This window comes from Sarcophilus harrisii, chromosome 2 (assembly GCF_902635505.1).
Source record: "Sarcophilus harrisii chromosome 2, mSarHar1.11, whole genome shotgun sequence".
Classification (NCBI taxonomy): domain Eukaryota; kingdom Metazoa; phylum Chordata; class Mammalia; order Dasyuromorphia; family Dasyuridae; genus Sarcophilus; species Sarcophilus harrisii.
In genome coordinates, this window is record NC_045427.1 from 476,031,018 (window position 1) to 476,052,027 (window position 21,010).

Consider the following 21,010-nt stretch of genomic DNA (forward strand, 5'->3'; position numbering starts at 1 on the left):
CTTGTCATAGGCTGCTTCATAGTTGGTGCTAATTGTGTCACTGCCTCTCCCCCTCTTCCTTCTCCCTCCACCCATGAAGGGTTAATTGAAGGAAGTAGGTGAGGGGCTGGGGAATGCCCTAATGGCTTCTGCTGTGAAGCAACACACTCAGAATTGTACTTAACTCCATTCTTATCTGATTCTTCATACTTTTCACCTAGTTTATCTGGATCCTCCCCTCCTGCTCTTTCTTCTTTTTTCTTATTCTAACACTTATGTAATTTCTTAAAGCCAGTTGTATTAAATTATATGTATAAAGTGTTTCTTTGGAAATTGAGTCAGGTCCATTATCATTGTAATATTGACATAGTTGCTCTCCTACTATTTCCACTTGTCTGAATTCAATTCTTTTTCCTTAGAGAACCAAGGAAATGTGTATTGTACTGTTCCTAAAAATTCAATGATCTGCTCCCAAGTTACAATTAAACCTTGATTTTTAATGAGTTTAACTAAGTTTTCGACACATTTTCCTTGGATTGGAAAAGAAGGCTGTTTTCTTTCTTTTTTAAAATAGTTTTTTTTTATTTACAAGTTATATGCATGGGAAATTTTACAGCATCGACAATTGCCAAACCTTTTGTTCCAATTTTTCCCCTCCTTCCCCGCAGCCCCTCCCCTAGTTGGCAGGATGACCAATACATGTCAAATATATTAGAGTATAAATTGAATACAAAATAAGTATACATGTCCAAACCATTATTTTGCTATACAAAAATAATTGGATTCTGAAATATTGTGCAGTTAGCCCGTGAAGGAAATCAGAAATGCAGGTGGGCAAAAATATAGGGATTGGGAATTCGATGTAATGGTTCTTAGTCATCTCCCAGAGTTCTTTTGCTGGGTGTAGCTGGTTCAGTTCATTACTGCTCCATTAGAACTGATTTGGTTCGTCTTATTGCTGAAGAGGGCCAGGTCCATCAGAATTGATCCTCATGTAGTATTGTTGTTGAAGTATATAATGATCTCCTGGTCCTGCTCATTTCACTCATCATCAGTTCGTTAAGTCTCTCCAGGCCTTTCTGAAATCATCCTGTTGGTTGTTTCTTACAGAACAATAATATTCCATATTATTCATATACCATAATTTATTCAGCCATTCTCCAATTGATAGGCTTCTACTCAGTTTCCAGTTTCTATCTACTACAAAGAGGGCTGCCACAACCATTTTGGCACATACAGGTCCCTTTCCCTTCTTTAAGATCTCTTTGGGATATAAGCCCAGTAGTTACACTGCTGGGTCAAAGGGTATGCACAGCTTTTTGAGCATAGTTCCAAATTGCTCTCCAGAGTGGCTGGATGTATTCACAATTCCACCAATAATGTATTAGTGTCCCTGTTTTCCCACATCCCCTCCAACATTCCGCATTATTTTCCCCTGTCATTCTAGCCAGTCTGATAGGTGTGTAGTGGTATCTCAGAGTTGTCTTAATTTGCATTTCTCTGATTAATAATAACTTGGAGCATCTTTTCATATGGCTAAATATAGTTTCAATTTCTTCATCTGAGAATTGTCTGTTCATATCCTTTGACTATTTATCAATTGGAGAATGGCTTGATTTTTTATAAATTAGAGTCAATTCTCTATATATTTTGGATATGAGGCCTTTACCAGAACCTTTGACTGCAAAAATGTTTTCTCAGTTTATTGCTTCCCTTCTAATCTTGTCTGCATTAGTTTTGTTTGTACAAAAACTTTTCAATTTGATATAATCAAAATTTTCTATTTTGTTATCAGTAATGATCTCTAGTTCTTCTTTGGTCATAAACTCCTTCCTGTTCCACAGGTTTGAGAGGTAAACTATCCTGTTTTCCTCTAATTTATTTGTAATCTCATTCTTTATGCCTAGGTCATGAACCCATTTTGATCTTATCTTGGTGTATGGTGTTAAGTGTGGGTCAATGCCTAATTTCTGCCATGCTAGTTTCCAATTTTCCCAGCAATTTTTGTCAAACAGTGAGTTCTTATCCCAAAAGCTTGGGTTTTTGGGTTTGTCAAACACTAGAGTATCAAGGTTATTGACTGTTTTCTCCTTTGACCCTAACCTATTTCACTAATCAACTAATCTATTCCTTAGCCAATACCAAATGGTTTTGGTGACTGCTGCTTTATAATATAATTTTAGATCTGGTACAGCTAGGCCACCTTTATTTGATTTTTTTTTCCATTAATTCCCTTGAAATTTGAACTTTGTTGTTATTTTTTCTAAGTCATTAAAATAGTTTTTTGGGAGTCTGATTGGTATAGCGCTAAACAAATAGATAAGTTTAGGTAGTATTGTCCTCTTTATTATATTTGCTCGCCCTATCCAAGAGCATTTAATATTTTTCCCATTGGTTAAATCAGACTTTATCTGTGTGGAAAGTGTTTTGTAGTTTTGCTCTCATAGTTTCTGATTTTCTCTTGGCAGATAGATTCCTAAGTATTTTATATTATCAGTAGTTACTTTAAATGGAATTTCACTTTGTAACTCTGACTGTTGGATTTTTGTTAGTGATATATAAGAATGCTGATGACTGATGTGGGTTTATTTTGTATTCTGCACCTTTGCTAAAGGTGTGGATTATTTCTAATAACTTTTTAGTAGAATCTCTGGGGTTCTCTAAGTATACCATCATATCATCAACAAAGAGTAATAATTTGGTTTCCTCATTTCCTACTCTATTTCCTTTAATTTCTTTCTCAACTCTTATTGCCAAAGCTAGTATTTCTCATACAATATTGAATAGTAATGGTGATAGTGGGCAAACCTTGTTTCACTTCTGATCTTATTGGGAATGGTTACAGTTTGTCCCCATTACAAATGATGCTTACTGATGGTTTTAAATAGATGTTACTGATTATTTTAAGGAAAAGTCCATTTATTCTTATACTCTCAAGTGTTTTTAATAGGAATGGAAGTTGGATTTTATCAAATGCTTTTTCTGCATCTATTGAGATGATCATATGGTTTTTGTTAATTTGGTTATTAATATGGCCAATTATACTGATAGTTTTCCTAATACTGAACCAGCCTTGCATTCCTGGTATAAATCCTACTTGATCGTGGTGTATTATCCTGGGGATGATTTTCTGTAGTCTTTTTGCTAATATCTTATTTAAAATTTTAGCATCAATATTCATTAGGGAGATTGATCTATAATTTTCTTTCTCTGCTTTCAACCTACCTGGTTTAGTTATCAGTACCATGTCTGTGTCATAAAATGAATTTGGTAGAAGTCCTTCAATCCCTATTTTATCACATAGTTTATATAGCATTGGGGCTAATTGTTCTTTAAATGTTTGGTAGAATTCACATGTAAATTCATCTGGTTCTGGGGATTTTTTCTTAGGGAGTTGATTAATAGCTTGTTCTATTTCTTTTTCTGAAATAGGACTATTCAAGCAATTTACTTCCTCCTCTGTTAATCTGGGAAGTCTATATTTTTGGAGGGAGTCATTCATTTCACTTAGGTTATCAAATTTATTGGCATAAAGTTGGGCAAAGTAATTCCTTATTATCTCTCTAATTTCCTCTTCCTTGGTAGAAAGTTCTCCCTTTTCATTTTTAAGACTACTAATTTGATTTTCCTTTCTCCTTTTTCTAATCAGATTTACCAAAGGCTTATCTATTTTATTGTTTTTTTCATAAAACCAACTCTTAGTTTTATTTATTAGTTCAATAATTTTTTTACTTTCAATATTATTAATTTCTCCTTTTAATTTTAGAATTTCACATTTATATTTGATTGGAAATGTTTAATTTGGTCTTTTTCTAGCTTTTTTAGTTGCAGGCCCAATTCATTGATCTTCGCTAAGAAGGCTGATTTCTAAACATCTGTCCCATTTCAGCTGAAGCACTAGTTTAGCTCTTTTCAAAGTTTCCTTCTTGTACTTACCCTAATTTCTGAGTCAGGGAGACTTTTCCACTGAAATTAGGATGTGTCAGTCCCAAGTTTGGATGCTAAAATGTAATGTTCTCTCTAAAATGTAATGTTCTCTTTTGAGGTTTTCTTGGGGTCTAATTCCACTTAATACCTTGTTTCAAGCTCTGGCCTATAACACCTGAGTACAGTGGAATATAATGGCCTTTTAAAGTTAAGGTCTTTAAAAAAAAAAAAAAAATATATATATATATATATATATATATACACACATATATGTATATGTGTATATATATACACATATATGTATATGTATATATATACACATATATGTATATGTATATATATACACATATATGTATATGTGTACATATATACACATATATGTATATGTGTACATATATACACATAATATGTATATATATACATACACATATATATACATATATATATATACACATATATATACACATTATATATATATATACATATTATAATAGCTGTTTATTTTGAAAGATAAAGTAATAATACTGGACATCTTTCCTGATTGCACCTTAATTCTAGTACTGTTTCTTTGAGATTATATCCAATTTATGCTACTTATAAATTTTTGGCAACAGCGCGGACTTCGAGGTATCTTCGAGGTTTGATCGTTCAAAAACATCAATATCAATATATATTAAAATAGCAATATGTAATATCAATCAACCAATAAACACGCATTAAGTGTTTACTAAGTTTAAGGCAATGTCTTAAAGGGCAAGGATAGAAAAAAAAGCAAAAGGGAGCTGCTGTCCTCAACGTAACTTGGGTCTGCCCACTGCTGGAGGGCTCGGACAAGAGCAGCCCCCTTTGTGAGAATGTAACTAATTCACGGGAAGCCACTAGTTCTGGAATGTTTCTGCTCCGGGAAAGGGCACATGCCCTCACCCAATATGGCGGCAGGTGGGTCCCCTTCAGTCACGTGTCCTTCTCCAACTTTTCAAGGGCTATTCGTCCGCTTCGAATTTCCGCTGGAGCCGGAAGCCGGGGGGTGGGCACTTTCCCTTAGAGCTCCGCGTGGGTGCAGCTACCTCAGCGGGCTCCTTTCTCCGAGGCAGGGCACTTTGTAGCCGGCACCATGGTGAGTAAGGTTGGGAACGCGGGGAAAACGAAGCGAAGCTGGGCTGGGGAACTGGCCGGAGCAATTCGGGGGCCGGGGCCGGGCTCGGGGCCAGGGAAGGGCCGGGGATGAAAGAGATAAGAACGCTGCAGAGGGCGGGGCCGAGCGACCAGAGGTCAGAGGTCAGGGTAGAGTAGGCGGGGAAGCGGGAAGGTTGTCTGGGTCACTCGCTGAGTTTGAGATGGGGGATGGTGAAGCCCTTATTCCTCGCTAGATCCGGCGCCCACGGCTGGATTATGCAAAGAAAGGCAGAGGATAGTCCGCTCTCGGGTGTGACGGGAAACAATAAGCAAACAACTAGGCATTGACAGCTGTTTACGGGACAGATTGTGACGATCCATAGAGAGAAGGGGCTGGCAGGAAGCGGAATCTAGAAAGTTCTTGAATTAGATAGATTTCAGCTGGGACTTAAAAAAAAAAAAAAAGCAGGAAAATTAAAAAAAAAAAAAAAAGGGTGGGGGCATGAAGAGGGAATGAATTCCAGGTGTGAAGGGCCAATGAAAATGCCCCGCCCTGGGAAACGGGGCGGCCTGTTTGAGGAGCAGAAAGGAAGCCGGTGCCTTTTGGATCCGAGTATGCGAGGGGGCGGGGCAAAATGTAAAGTGGAACGTAGAAAGAGGTCAGCTTAGGGGGAGTTATACCAGTCTGAGGGGCATGTGGTCCTGGAAGTAATGGGGGATCGATGGAGTTTACCGGGGCATGCTTCTTTGGCAGGCTCTTGGAATTGGGTCAGAGGCCATGACCGTTCTTAGGGAAGAAGGGCCCAGGGCGGGTGGGAGAGCGTGTGAAGGGTGGGGGAGTGTCACAATCATATAATTGGGGAAGGGCAAGGCTAGGACATCTGGAGAGGGGTTAAAGGCCAAGACCACAGAGGTTGGAAGCGTGGCAGCGCTGCAAAAGAGTGGGGGAATGCATGGGAAGGGAACAGACGAGCACCTGGTGGTAAGTAGTCAGTCCGGGACCCAGAGTCAATGTTTTCCCCTCTTAATTCCCATAGACGGTGGGCAAGAGCAGCAAGATGCTGCAGCACATCGACTACAGGATGAGATGCATCCTGCAGGATGGCCGCATCTTCATCGGTACCTTCAAGGCCTTTGACAAGCACATGAACCTGATCCTGTGTGACTGTGATGAGTTCAGGAAGATCAAGTGAGGAGGGGGCTGGGTTGGGAATCTTGGGGAATGGGGGGGAGGAGTGCGGAGGGCAGGTAAGCTAGGTTTCTTGTGTTTATACTCAGAGAACTCTTAACTAACTCTTCTCTCTAAGTCCTGAACACTATCTCCTTCCTTATTCCCCGAATTTTGAAGACATACCTATACCCAGACATCTACATTTATATATAGATATTTATTTATTTAATAGCCTTTTATTTACAGGTTATATGCATGGGTAACTTTACAGCATTAACAATTGCCAAACCTCTTGTTCCAACTTTTCCCCTCTTACCCCCCCACCCTCTCCCCTAGACATCTACATTTATAGATATATACTAGCACACATTATCTGGAAATGATAAAAGAAAGCACAGTCTGTTGGGAGGAGCTTTGGTTCTGGGATAGATGATAGCTAAATAAAGGATTTCCTTCTTAATATGGCTATGACTGTTTCTGTGAAATCTAGGACATATATTTTTATAAGCATATAACCCAGAGCACCCAGTTCTGTAGTACGCTTTTCTGTAGTGCATAGATGTCTATGTCTAGACCAACTTTCCCCATCTATAAAATGAGGGGGTTAAACTAGATGGTTTCTAAAGTGCATTGTAAATATAATATCAACTGTCCTTCCCCTCTTGGAATGTGGTCTAGTAACTCTGATCTCCATCTTCTAAAGCCTTTTTTGGTTCTGTGATTTGGAGAGAATACTTAGTTATTTGGAAAGAGGCCCTTCCTGCTCAGTTTGTTTAACTACATGTTCCAGATCTTTATTCCCAACAAGCAGACACATTTAATGAAATGTGTTCTTGTCTTTATTTTAGTTTTCATTTTTATCTTTTGATTTTTTTCCCCACTGAGTTCATTTCCAAATATAATTATAATAGCATAAAAAGAAACAGGGGAAAAAAAATTGTTCGGCAAAATTAGCCAATATTTGATGATTTGTACTTATTTGACAAATGAAATGCTTTGAGATAAATTCCCTTCAAATTATATTTATGAAGTCTTAGTACTATGAAGTCAACAGAAATACTCATTTTATGTACTGATATTTAACATTCTATGAATCTCTCTGTCAAAGGACCTTATTCTATAGGATTATCTTGGGATGAAGGCATCTTGTAATGTAGTTAAGGATTTTAAAGGGGAATCTGATTTTTGCATTTAATAAACATTAACTGTTCATTGTATGAGACACTGTGCTTCGAATTCCAACAAATATAATGATGTATAAGACTTGGATCCTGTCTCCAAGGAGCTTCTAGTCTAGTAGGTGGAATATTAATTATGAAAACATTTATAATATAATATTTAGAATGTGATCCATCCTAAAAGAGATACAAATTATAATTTATGTGTTTATTAAGATCCTTGTTATGTGACATTCTGCTCTGACTCTACAAAAGGCTGGATTTAAAATTATATCTGCTGATAATTGCTTCTGTGACCTTAAACTAGGTCCTTTCCTTTCAGGACCCAACTTTCCTCTTCTGTAAGATGAGGGGATAATATGGTTTCTAAGGTCCATTCTAGGGCTTAAATCTTGTGTTCTAAGGGCCCTTCCAGTTTTAACATTCTGTGTTCTAAGGTTCCTTTCAGTTCTGACATGCTATGTTCTATGTTTTAAGGACCCGTCCAGCTTTAACATTCTATGATTCTAAGTCTTCCAACGTTAAGGATCCCAGGACTCCTTGAGTAAGTTATGGGCCTAGTGACAAGGTGAAGGTTTTGAGGGATCCTAGGAAGCCTAGGAGCATAGAATTGCCTGTATTGTGCAGGCCATATTCAACAGCCCGTTCTGCTAACATACATATTTCTGTCCTTCAGGCCAAAGAATGCAAAACAACCTGAACGTGAGGAAAAGAGGGTTCTGGGACTGGTCCTGCTTCGTGGGGAGAACTTGGTCTCTATGACTGTGGAAGGCCCACCCCCTAAAGATGTAAGGCAAAAGGGTTGGGAAAGGACAGTAAGGGAAATCTCCAATTGGGTTTGGAGGTACCTTCCTAAGAGAGAAGATATTATATTTGTGACTCTTTCAGGGTCAACTGGGTGTTTAGAAACCAGAAATTAGTTATAGTAATAATTGCATGCCTAACACATTAAGTTTGGCTGGCCTTAATTAAATATTCTGATGTTTCGTTACCAAAGGGCTTACAAAAAATATAGAGATTTTAGGGCATGCTGAGATAATAAATATGTTTGGAAGAAATTTGAGCACCATGACTATCCCCATTCCTGTGAGAGTGTCTCAGAACATCAGTGCTGGGAGTAAAAGATTCCAAGGATCATAGAAATCAGAGTTGGAAGACCTTACAGATCATCTAGTCTACCACCTTGACTTTATTTATTTATTTATTTATTATTTTTTTTTTTTTATTTAATAGCCTTTAATTTACAGGATATATAGATGGGTAACTTTACAGCATTAACAATTGCCAAACCTCTTGTTCCAATTTTTCACCTCTTACCCCCCCCCACCCCCTCCCCTAAATGGCAGGATGACCAGTAGATGTTAAATATATTAAAATATAACTTAGATACACAATAAGTATACCTGACCAAAACATTATTTTGCTGTACAAAAAGAATCAGACTCTGAATTATTGTACAATTAGCTTGTGAAGGAAATCAAAGATGCAGGTGTGCATAAATATAGGGACTGGGAATTCAATGTAATGGTTTTTAGTGATCTCCCAGAGTTCTTTTTCTGGGTATAGTTAGTTCAGTTCATTACTGCTCCATTAGAAATGATTTGGTTGATCTTGTTGCTGAGGATGGCCTGATCCATCAGGACTAGTCATCATCTAGTATTGTTGTTGAAGTATATAATGATCTCCTGGTCCTGCTCATTTCACTCAGCATCAGTTCGTGTAAGTCTCTCCAGGCCTTTCTGAAATCATCCTGTTGGTCATTTCTTACAGAACAGTAATATTCCATAATTTTCATATACCACAATTTATTCAGCCATTCTCCAACTGATGGACATCCATTCAGTTTCCAGTTTCTAGCCACTACAAAAAGGGCTGCCACAAACATTCGTGCACATACAGGTCCCTTTCCCTTCTTTATAATCTCTTTGGGATATAATCCCAGTAGTAACACTGCTGGATCAAAGGGTATGCACAGTTTGATAACTTTTTGAGCATAGTTCCAAACTACTCTCCAAAATGGTTGGATTCGTTCACAACTCCACCAACAATGAATCAATGTCCCAGTTTTCCCACATCCCCTCCAACAATCATCATTATTTTTTCCTGTCATCTTAGCCAATCTGACACCACCTTGACTTTAAAAATCAGATATCACATAATCAAAACAGATTTTCCTTGTGACTGCCCCTTTCACATAGGGGAGGAGAGCACCAGTTATTCAAAGCAGCATTTAAATGGTGCTGGCTGCTTTTACTCTCTGAATACCAGTCTGATCAAGGTCCTGTTTGTAGTACTGTTCCCATGGCAACATTTCCAAACTCATTTGACCATAATATACTTTGGGACTTGGAATAACTTATACTATATCTTGATGGAATCCATTAATGCTAACTGAGTTTTCCAAAAGAATAAAGGAGGCTTGATGAAATTTTGTATCAAAATAGAGAAAAAAAATTCTGCATGTAATACACATTTGATACATTTAATATTTCACATAGGGAAAATTGTGACTATTGTTGGCCTTAAATGCCTCTATTCTTCGGGACAGGAGAACTTCTAGATCAATGTTCAGGAACTGCAGTTGTTTAAGAAGGAACTAAAAATGTTTAGTGTGGAGAAAAGAAGGCTTGAGTGAGAGTAGAGATGGAAAACACAGCTATTGTCTTCGCGAATTGGAATGGAACTGTCTTAGGCCAACAGTCATTAGATTCATTCTTTTTAGGTTCAAAAGGCAGGACTAGGAGCTGTGGCAGAGAGGCAAGTTTCAACTCAAAGCCATTTCTTCTCTCCCCTCCCTGTTTTTCTTAGACTAAATGTAATTTAAACTTTATATGATGATCCTGAGACCATTTAAGGAGCTCATGAGAAATGATGGGTGATGGAGGGTTTGGGTTTAAAAAAAAAAAATAATAAAACGCTGCTTGAGCCAATGCTTGTGTTGTGTTTTGATGATATCATGTCATAAGTGTAGGTGTATGAGCTATGTTTTATAAGCATTTTTTTTTCTTTTTCTGTATATCTGAGTATTAACAGCTAGGCATGGGAAGTGGTGGTTTTTCTGTACTAAGTATTGAACCTTAGTCTTTGCTTCCCCATAAATGACTTCTTATGTTTTCTTTTTTTCAGACTGGCATTGCCCGCGTGCCATTAGCTGGCGCTGCAGGGGGTCCTGGCATTGGCAGGGCTGCAGGCAGAGGTGTGCCAGCAGGTGTTCCTATGCCCCAGGCTCCTGCAGGATTAGCAGGACCTGTCCGGGGAGTTGGTGGGCCTTCCCAACAGGTGAGAAGCTGGGTAACCATGATATCTTCCATCAATCAATGAATAAGCATTTATTAAATGCCCGCAGTGTGCCAGACACTGCTGAGCACTAGAACTGCAAAAACAAAAATAAAGTAGTCCTTGACTTTGAGAGGCTTATTTTGTCAGGGTAAATGAAGTCGGGCCATGGGTATTGGGAAGAATCTAAAGGACAGTCTTTGTAAATAGTGGAGGTGTTGAAGTCTTAAATTCTGGGGTATATTCCTGCAGAGTACAACCAGGTATTCAAGAAAGCATTGGAACCTTTTGTTGGAATCCAGGCTTGCTGAGTAGGGCAAAGCCCTGGTAATATCTCTTTTCTTTTCTCACTTAGCCCCACTTTTCCCTAATAGAATTTATTGTATAAAATAAAGTACTTAATGAATGAATGTGAATAATCCTTCATTGGATTATAAGCTTAATGAGAGTAGAATCTCTGTTGTATTTAACTTTGTCCCTTGAGGATGGGGGTGACTTTTCATTCAATCAAGGGGCATTGTTTTTATTTTAAACATTTTTATCGATCTCTTTTACTCTTAGATCATCTTATATTTCTGAATATATTCTTTGCTCTCTTCCCTCCCAGAGAACCATCTGTTATAACAAAGAATTTAAAAGTGAATAAATGTTTTGCAAAACTAGCCAAAACATTAAAAAAAAGTCTTAAATTCCCTGTGATGTTCCAACCCTATAATCCCCCATCTTTGTCAAGAATGAAAGCAGATGCTTTCTCACAGCTTTGCTTTAAGGCCAAACTTGGTTATTGTAATTTCACAAAATGCAGTTTTAGTTGTTTTGTTCTTTTCATTTATATTGTGCTTGATATGTATTTTATTTTCCTGGCTCTGCTTACTTCACTTTGTATCACTTCATATAAGTTTTCCTTGCTTACAGCACAGTAATATTCTATTCACATATCACACTTTTTTTTTTTTTTTTTTTTTTGTAATTCCGTAATCATTTTGGCATTTACTTTTTATTTTTTTCTCTTTGAAGAGGTTATAGACCAATTGAAGAGGTAAAATAGGCACCAGGAGTAGTAATTTTTCTCTTTGAAGAGGTTATAGACCAATTGAAGAGGTAAAATAGGCACCAGGAGTAGTAAATAAAAATAAATATGGAGAGCAATAGCATTAGCAAGAAAAGGGATTTGAAGATGCATTAAAGGAATAAGGCATTTACTTTTTAGTCAAATTGACAAGTATTTATTAAGTATTTACTGTATGCTAAGAACTGTGCGCTGCTATATATAGTTTAATCCAGGGGTCCTCAAACTGCCCAAGGGCCAGATGCTCCAGCTGAGGACGATTATCCCCCTCACCCAGGGCTATGAAGTTTCTTTTTTTTAAAGGCTCACAAAACAAAGTTTTTGTTTTTGCTATAGTCCGGCCTTCCAACAGTCTGAGGGACAGTGAACTGGCTCCCTATTTAAAAAGTTTGAGGACCCCTGGACTTTAATCCATATGGTATATATTTTATTTTTTACATTCTTGGGGTATATGCCTAGGATTAAAGACATTTTAGTCACTTCTATATAATTCCAAATCACTTTTCAAAAGGATCGGGCAAATTCTCAAATCCACCAATGATACTTTAGTGTGTCTGCCTATCTTTCCACAACTCTAATTTCCATCTTGTGTCATCTTTACTAATTTGCTGTTTGTGAGATGGAACTTCAGAATAGTTTTGATTTGGATTTCTATTATTATTGGTTGTAGAGCACTCTTTAATATATAATTGTTCATATTTTGCAATTTTTTTTTTTTTTTGGAGAACTGTTTGTTTAAGGCTTGACCATTTACCTATTTATAGTTAAGTGTTGCAGTGCATTGAATACTGGACTTGAAGATTTCCTGCCTCTGACACTAGCTATGTAACTCTGGGCAGTTAACCTATCCTCAGTTTTCTCATGTATAAAAAGGGGATTATAATAACAACCATCTCCCAGGGTAATTGTGAAGATAAAATACTTGTTAGCAAGCAATTATTAGATACATATTATGTATCAAGCATTATACTAGGCCTTAGAGATACTAAGCAAAAAGTGAAATAGTTCTTGCTCTTAAGGAGCTTATATTCTATCAGGTGAGATTGTGTATGCATAAATTAGTACCTATAGATACATATAAAACAAATAGAAAGTAATTTGGGGAGGGAAGGCATTAGGAGATGAGGGATTGGTATGTGAGTTCAAGGTTCTAAGAAGCAGAGGTAAAGTAGGAGTGTATTTCAGGTGTGGAAGAAGTGTGTCCTTGGCAAGAATTTTAAGAAGGGTAGTTTGGCTAGATTGTGGCATATATGAAGGGATAAGTAATGTATATGTAATAAGGAGAGAAGTGTTTATTCAAATCAAGGGAGTGCCTAGTTATTAGGGGCTTAAAAGAGAAAGTTTATTTGTCTTTAATCCTGAAGGTCAGTAGAGAATCAATAGTGAGTTTTGAGTAGGGTAGTAAGTGTCAGATCTGATGCTTAAAGCAACCTGCTTTGGCAGCTGATTGATTTGGAGGGTAAAAGAGAATGAAAAGGCAGAAGTAGTAAGCATTTAATAAATGTTAAATTGACTTGAATTCCCGTGCTTCAAAATTCAGAATCCCCCAGTATGCTAACTAATATTCTTAGCAGAGAACCAATCCGTTTCAAGTAATAGTATTTTATTAATTCTTCATTAATCATAATAGTAGTTCATGGCTCTGTTAACTAGGTTTTTCATAACTACTTTGTGGTATAATAGACAAAGCAAATATAATTACCATTTACATATGAGAGGTTAAGTTCTTTACTCAGTGTCACCGAGCAGTAAGCATTGAGTAAAGGGAAATTAATTTTTGGAAAAGCATTTACTATAACGTCAAACACTGGGCTTAAAATAGAAAAAAGATAGCCATCAAAAAAGAGCTTTATTTTAATGAAAGGCGATTGTACTTAACCAAGAAATTGTGAGAAATTCCTGGGATGATAAATGAATCGAGACTGGAGTAGCCATGGCAAAAGGAAAGAAAACTTAGGAACATGGAGGGCAGGGTGTGCTTGAGGCAGCAGGCAAGAAAAAGTCCAACCAAAAAGTAAAACCTGTCTGGGGTGGGCCATGTGAGGTGCTCAGCAGTCATGGCACACTCTGGGTCCTGCAAAGATGAGAGACTAGGATGTGTTCTGTGATCTCTTTTGCAGAGGGCCCAGGGGCTGGCCTCAAGATGGCAAGGGTATGAGATGAAGCATTAGTAGTGTATCCTGATTCCAAGTCTGCCTATTGAAAGTCAAGCTGTATATTAGATGCTAGAAGAGAATGCTAAAGAAATACAAGATAAATTTCTTTCATGAATGTTTTCCTTATTTTTTTTAAATTTAGTTTTTTATAATTAAGAACTTGACAAATATCAACAAAAATGAATATTTCCCTTATACAAGGAACAGTGAAATGAAATGTGTTAAGCAAAACAAATCTGCACAATGGTTATGTCTGATCCTGGACCTCCTGTCTACCACCAGTTGGTTAGCATGATTCATTATCAATCTTCTGGGATTGTGACTGGTCATTATAATAATCATAGTGCTTAATTGAATCTTTCACAGGTGATTTCCTTTACAATGTTTTAATCATTGTAAAAGTTGTTTTCCTGCAGTTCTGTTTGCTTAACTTTTATTAGTTCATACAAGTACTCAATTTTTCTTAGTCTGTTCCTTTCATCACTTTTGTGGCCCAATAATCTCATTTATATATGTAATAATATAAAAATACTATTTGCATTTATCTCATTCAGGTGCATTTAACAAAGCTTATTCAGCTGTTCTCAGTTGACAAAGACCCACTGACAAAAGAACAAAAAGTTCTGCCATAAATATTTTTGTGTATATGGGTCCTTTTTTCTTTTATCTCTTTGGTATATGTGCATGCCAATATTTCTATGTCAAAGACTGTGCACAATTTATTTACTTTTAGTGGCATAGTTTGAAATTGCTTTCTGAAATGGCTGTATCACTTCAGAACCCACTGAATGTGCCAGTCCTTCCATATGCTCTTCAGTGATTGTCATTATCTTTTTTGTCCTCTTTGCCAATCTCATAGATGTGAGGTGAAATCTCAGAGTCGTTTTATTTTTTTAAATACATAATCATTGTGTTTTAACATTTTATCTAATTACTGCAACCTGTAAAGTAGCAAAACATCACATGAATTTTCATGAATTTAGCAAGACTGGTTAATCAACCAATAAATTAATATTTATAGTTTCCATGGATTCAGTAGACTTTGCTATTTCCCTTTTATATTTGGAAAGCATGATTAGCTTACTATTCTGCAGATATAAATATCAGTATGAGGATCAGCATCAATTTTATAGGTAAAAGAGCTCAGTGAATCTTTGTACTAGAAAAACCCTTTTATTCTCAAAGATCATACCACTTCATGACTATCCTAATCTGGAATCTCTTCTAATACTATAAAACAAACTAGCAATTCACCACCAATAGAAAACTTGATTTGATGTTTATAACTTTGTCTTTAGATTCTCTTTTATTATAAGTTAGCAGTGCCTTAACTTTTTTTTTTTTTGCATGTCAAATTTGAAAGATTTCCAACTATTTTCTCACATTTTCTTATTCTTACATTCAGCCATGTTCTAATAAGTATTTCCTAAACTTCAAAAGTCCTTAATAGCTTATTTGTTGTTTTTGGAGTCTTTAGTTTTCTCTTTGAGAAAACTGAGCAGGCAGCTAGGTATAGTGCTGTGTACTATGTTCTCTTGGTTCTACTCACTTCCCTTAGCATCAGTTCATGCAAGTCTGCTGAAATCATCCTGCTGATTGTTTCTTATAGCAAAATAATATTCCATGATATTCATATGCCATAACTTAATCAACTATTCTCCAACTGATGGGCATGTACTCAGTTTACAGTTCCTTGCTACTATAAAAAAGACCGCTACAAACATTTTCGCACATATGAGTCCTTTTACCTTTTTTTATGATCTCTTTGTGATACATAGTAGAGACATTGCTAGATTAAAGGGTAGGCATAGTTTGATAGCTCTTTGGGCATAATTACAAATTATGCTCTAAAATGATTGGATCATTTCACAACATCTACAATGCATTAGTGTTCTACTTTTCCCGCATCCCCTCCAACGTTTATCCTTATCTTTTCCTGTCATCTTAGCCAGTCTGTTAGATGTGAGGTATTATCTCAGACATGCCTTAAATTTGCATTTCTCTAATGAATAGTGATAATAGAGTATTTTTTTAAATGATTATAGATGATTTTAATTTCTTTATCTGAAAATTATCTATTCGTATCCTTGACCATTTATCAATTGGGGAATGACTTATTTTCGTATAAATTTGATCTCATTCTTTATATATTTTAGAAATGAGACCTTTATCAGAAGCACTGGTTGTAAAGGTTTTTTTCCCCAGCTTTCTTCTTTCCTTCTAATCTTAGCTGAGTTGCTTTAGTTGATGCAAAATCGTTTTGATTTAATGTATCTAAGTTGTCCATATTGCATTTCATAATGTTCTTCTTTTGCCATAAATTCCTTCTCCAAAGATCTGATAAGTAAATTATCCTTTGCTCTCCTAATTTCCTTATGGTATCCACATTGAATGTTGTCCTATAGTTTCTTTACATCATATCATCCCGTTTTCAAGTCCTTTATTTAATATGGAATTTCCTTGAATACAAAAAACTATGAAATAGTTGGAGGAAAAAGTTATAGCCATGGTAATTAGCAATTACGCCACTTTCTTTTATTTTATTTTCTAATTTAACTATTTGTCTTTTTCTAAAATGAGACATTGGTATTCTTTATCAAAGCCACCTATCCTTGTATAAAATCATCTACATTATATATGTCCTGTTCTTGATGCAAGTTATTGTGGTCTTTCCAACTCTTGTCACCTTATGGTTTAAGGGATCTCGCTATACCCAGCTGCCTGCTCTTCTCTCAAAGGAGAACTAGGCTTTTCAGAGGAATTGTTTTATTTCACTTTCTTATTACTAATGATTTGGGGCCATTTTTTATAGGTTATTGATTACTGTCTTTTAAGAATTGCCTGTTCATTTCCTTTGATCATTAATTAAGAAATGACTTAAACATTTGAATCAGTTCACTATTATGTCTTACATATCACACTTTTTCCTTTTTTTTTTTTTTTTTTTTTTTTAAATTTAATAGCCTTTTATTTACAGGTTATATGCATGGGTAACTTTACAGCATTAACAATTGCCAAACCTCTTGTTCCAATTTTTCACCTCTTACCCCCCCACCCCCTCCCCCAGACGGCAGGATGACCAGTAGATGTTAAATACATTAAAATATAAATTAGATACACAATAAGTATACATGGCCAAAACATTATTTTGCTGTATAAAAAGAATCAGACTCTGAAATATTGTACAATTAGCTTGTGAAGGAAATACAAAATGCAGGCGGGCATAAATATAGGGATTGGGAATTCAATGTAATGGTTTTTAGTCATCTCCCAGAATTCTTTCTCTGGGCGTAACTGGTTCAGTTCATTACTGCTCCATTGGAAATGATTTGGTTGATCTCGTTGCTGAGGATGGCCAGGTCCATCAGAACTGGTCATCATATAGTATTGTTGTTGAAATATATAATGATCTCCTGGCCCTGCTCATTTCACTCAGCGTCAGTTCGTGTAAGTCTCTCCAGGCCTTTCTGAAATCATCCTGTTGGTCATTTCTTACAGAACAGCAATATTCCATATTATTCATATACCACAATTTATTCAGCCATTCTCCAACTGATGGACATCCATTCAGTTTCCAGTTTCTAGCCACTACAAAAAGGGCTGCCACAAACATTCGTATCACACTTTTTCCAAAGAAATTTGTTGAAAAGCCCTCCCCCCCAACTAAAAGGTTCTGATTCATAGTGTATTGATAGCTCTTTTGCAAAATCTTTTCAGTTTTATTTAGTTTTTCTGATAATGGATTACCTCTTCAGTTGTCTAGGTTTGAAATTTCAGACTCTCAACATCTACCAAATCAATAGCTGCCGAATCATTTCTGTTCATTTTTCAAGTGTCTCTTGTACCTTTTCTTTTGTTTCATTCTTGTTGCTACCCTTTAGTTCAGGCTCTTGTTCTCTCTTGACTTGGAGTATGGTAATAGCATCCTGTTTTCCCTGCTCCTAGTCTCCCCAAGGCAGACATCATCAGGACTGTCTCTCCAATGTGTGATTCTGGCCGTGTTGCTCCATTCTTTTTAAAGCTTCTTAAACATGCTCCAAAGTATCTTAAACTGTAGGTTGCCATTCCATATGGCATCACATAACTGAATGTGGAGGTTGCAAAAAATTTTTCAACAGTGAAAAGTTTCTGAACACAATGACCAAAAAATTAATTCAACATTAAACATGTAATGAATCTGAGGTGTTTCTGGTAGTGCTTACCTGTGTTGCACGATGATTTTACTATAGCCTTGGTTCTGAATGTACATATACACTTTGTACTGTGAAAGGCTGCCAGAAATACCTCAGCTCAAATCTAAGATGGGGTTGAGTAAAATTTCTTGGATGAAAAGGAATTGTAAGTGGAAAAAAAATTAAGAAGTCCTGCTTTAGACTTTTGTTGAAGACTGTACAATCTGACTTCATCCTTCTTTTCCAGTATTATCTTACATTGGTCTTAAAACATTGGTGAAACATGAAATGATTATAAATTCACATTCCTAACATAATAACTATCCACTGCTCCTTTTTTTGTTTTTCTGGTTTATGTCCACCTGTATTTGTTTATATTGAATTCCCAGTTATCTTTTTTTGTGTCTCTGTTGTAATTTGTGGTGGGAGTGATAGTGTTGGATCCTTCTCCCTTGGATTTCCCAAACATTTTGTTTCACACTCATCTAATGCAAAAATTATATATTATTATAGACATCTATATTAGTATTTTAGTCTGTTAGACTAAACTTGTTGAAGCCAAGGGATGTCTTCTAGACTTGGTATCTCTAGTGCCTATCCATACAGTAAATACTTAATACTTGTATTTTTTTATGTGTTTTACGGTTTCTACTTTTTGTACCCTCTTAGGTGATGACCCCACAGGCAAGAGGAACTGTAGCTGCTGCTGCAGTTGCTGCCACAGCCAGTATTGCAGGAGCCCCAACACAGTACCCCCCTGGTCGAGGAACTCCTCCCCCACCTGTGAGCCGAGGGACACCTCCTCCAGGTAAGGTGTCTTTAGATAGAAGCTAGACTAGTTGGTAGGTAAGGCATCAGCTGGATTGATGATGAAACATAACCTCATCTGAATCTGATGAAGAGTTTGAATTACTCAGCAGGATTACTCTGAAGTCCAGCCTGGATGATTGTTTAGGGGCTTAGGGCACACTTTTTTTTTTTTTTTTAAATTTAATAGCCTTTTATTTACAGGTTATATGCATGGATAACTTTACAGTGTTAACAATTGCCAAACCTCTTGTTCCAATTTTTCACCTCTTACCCCCCACCCCCTCCCCCAGATGGCAGGATGACCAGTAGATGTTAAATATATTAAAATATAAATTAGATACACAATAAGTATACATGACCAAAACGTTATTTTGCTGTACAAAAAGAATCAGACTCTGAAATATTGTACAATTAGCTTGTGAAGGAAATCAAAAATGCAGGTGGGCATAAATATAGGGATTGGGAATTCAATGTAATGGTTTTTAGTTATCTCCCAAAGTTCTTTCTCTGGGCATAGCTGGTTCAGTTCATTACTGCTCCATTGGAAATGATTTGGTTGATCTCGTTGCTGAGGATGGCCAGGTCCATCAGAACTGGTCATCATATAGTATTGTTGTTGAAGTATATAATGATCTCCTGGTCCTGCTCATTTCACTCAGCATCAGCTCGTGTAAGTCTCTCCAGGCCTTTCTGAAATCAACCTGTTGGTCATTTCTTACAGAACAGTAATATTCCATAATATTCATATACCACAATTTATTCAGCCATTCTCCAATTGATGGACATCCATTCAGTTTCCAGTTTCTGGCCACTACAAAAAGGGCTGCCACAAACATTCGGGGCACACTCTTTTCTAAGAGAGGAACCCTGGCTTTTGGGGGTGAGTCATCTTTGAACTACAAACAGCCACCATGTGGATGATGAAGCTTGAGACAGTGGCTCTTATAAAACTCTTCCCCCTTTGTTACCTGAGTGACTTTTTTCCCCCTTCATGCAACTCCTTACAATTTTCATACAGCACTGACTTATTCTCTGGGACTTCTCTGTTGTAGGCATGATGGCCCCTCCTCCTGGAATGAGACCTCCCATGGGCCCTCCAATGGGGATGCCCCCTGGGCGAGGGGCACCAATGGGCATGCCCCCTCCTGGCATGAGACCCCCTCCTCCTGGAATGAGAGGTGAGTGGAATAGCTGCATTGGCAGTTCCCGTGTGGTCAGTGTCGATTTTGTTCCTGTCATTCTCTTTAGCCCAAGTTCTTTTCATGGGAGCACAAAAGAAGAAAAGTAAAAGTCATAGATGGGTTGACCAGAATTCTCTAGAAGTGATTTTTAGTCAACCTGTGTTCTTACTGTTACTTGGGGAGGTAGGTTTTGGGTTAATAGTTCTCCTGGGCCCTGAATCTCCTTTGCTTTCATGCCTGTGAGCTTTCTTTTCCAGGAAGGATTAGATATTTATAAGGTGTTTCACCCTGGATCAAGTGATTTTTCCTTTCTGAGCCTCAGTTTCTTCTACTATGTAAAAGGGACAATACTTTTGTTATATATCTCTCAGAGCTGTTGTGATGAAAATGCGTTGTAATCTTTAGAGCATTTTGTGCTCTAAATATGAATTATATATCTATCTCATGGGACTCTTTTGTTTTCCTTATAGGTCCCCCTCCCCCAGGAATGCGCCCACCAAGACCTTAGGATTCCTCAGCTGCTGTGATGCTGTCTCTGTCTTGAGGCTGTATATAGTTTTGTGGGCTTTTTGTATAAAGTGTGCTGCTTTTAAATTGATTAATAATAAACTCTTGAGGGGGAAAAAAAACTGTTGTGTGACTGTTGACTGTTGAGTATTTTCTGTGTCTGTTGTTGGAAGCATTTGGAGGGGGTCCAGAATTTAAATCTTCTAAGACTATGCTGATTGTTACATGGGCTAGCCTAGTAGAAATGGTACTTTCAGCTGAGTTACATTTATTCCTTTTTTATTCATCTAGGTGACATCTGGAAAGAAAAGGTCAGAGGTTGTCATTTCTTTCTACCTCTGCCATTGTGATAACCATGGATTCAGTTCCCTGCTTTTTCCTATTGTCTCCAAGTTTGCAGACTTAGGAAATAATAGTGATAGTAAGCATTTAAATGGTTTTTTTTAAGGTTTTGCGAAATGCTTTACA

The 21,010-nt window shown here is 36.9% G+C and overlaps 1 protein-coding gene across 7 annotated transcripts; it reads left to right on the forward strand.

The window, feature by feature from the left end:
- The first annotated feature begins 4,907 nt into the window (after positions 1-4,907).
- Positions 4,908-20,921, forward strand: LOC100925390 (small nuclear ribonucleoprotein-associated protein N). Of its 7 annotated transcripts, none has more exons than XM_003757303.4 (7): positions 4,908-5,023; positions 6,060-6,211; positions 8,048-8,159; positions 10,498-10,650; positions 18,714-18,852; positions 19,907-20,032; positions 20,506-20,921. In XM_003757303.4, the coding sequence occupies exons 1-7, from the start codon at positions 5,021-5,023 to the stop codon at positions 20,541-20,543; spliced, it is 723 nt and encodes a 240-aa protein (XP_003757351.1). In that variant the 5' UTR covers positions 4,908-5,020; the 3' UTR covers positions 20,544-20,921. The 7 variants fall into 7 exon arrangements, with proteins under 7 accessions (XP_003757351.1, XP_031810462.1, XP_031810461.1 ...); XM_031954602.1 differs by lacking the exon at positions 4,908-5,023 and adding an exon at positions 5,203-5,332; XM_031954601.1 differs by lacking the exon at positions 4,908-5,023 and adding an exon at positions 5,343-5,635.
- The last annotated feature ends 89 nt before the right edge of the window (positions 20,922-21,010 follow it).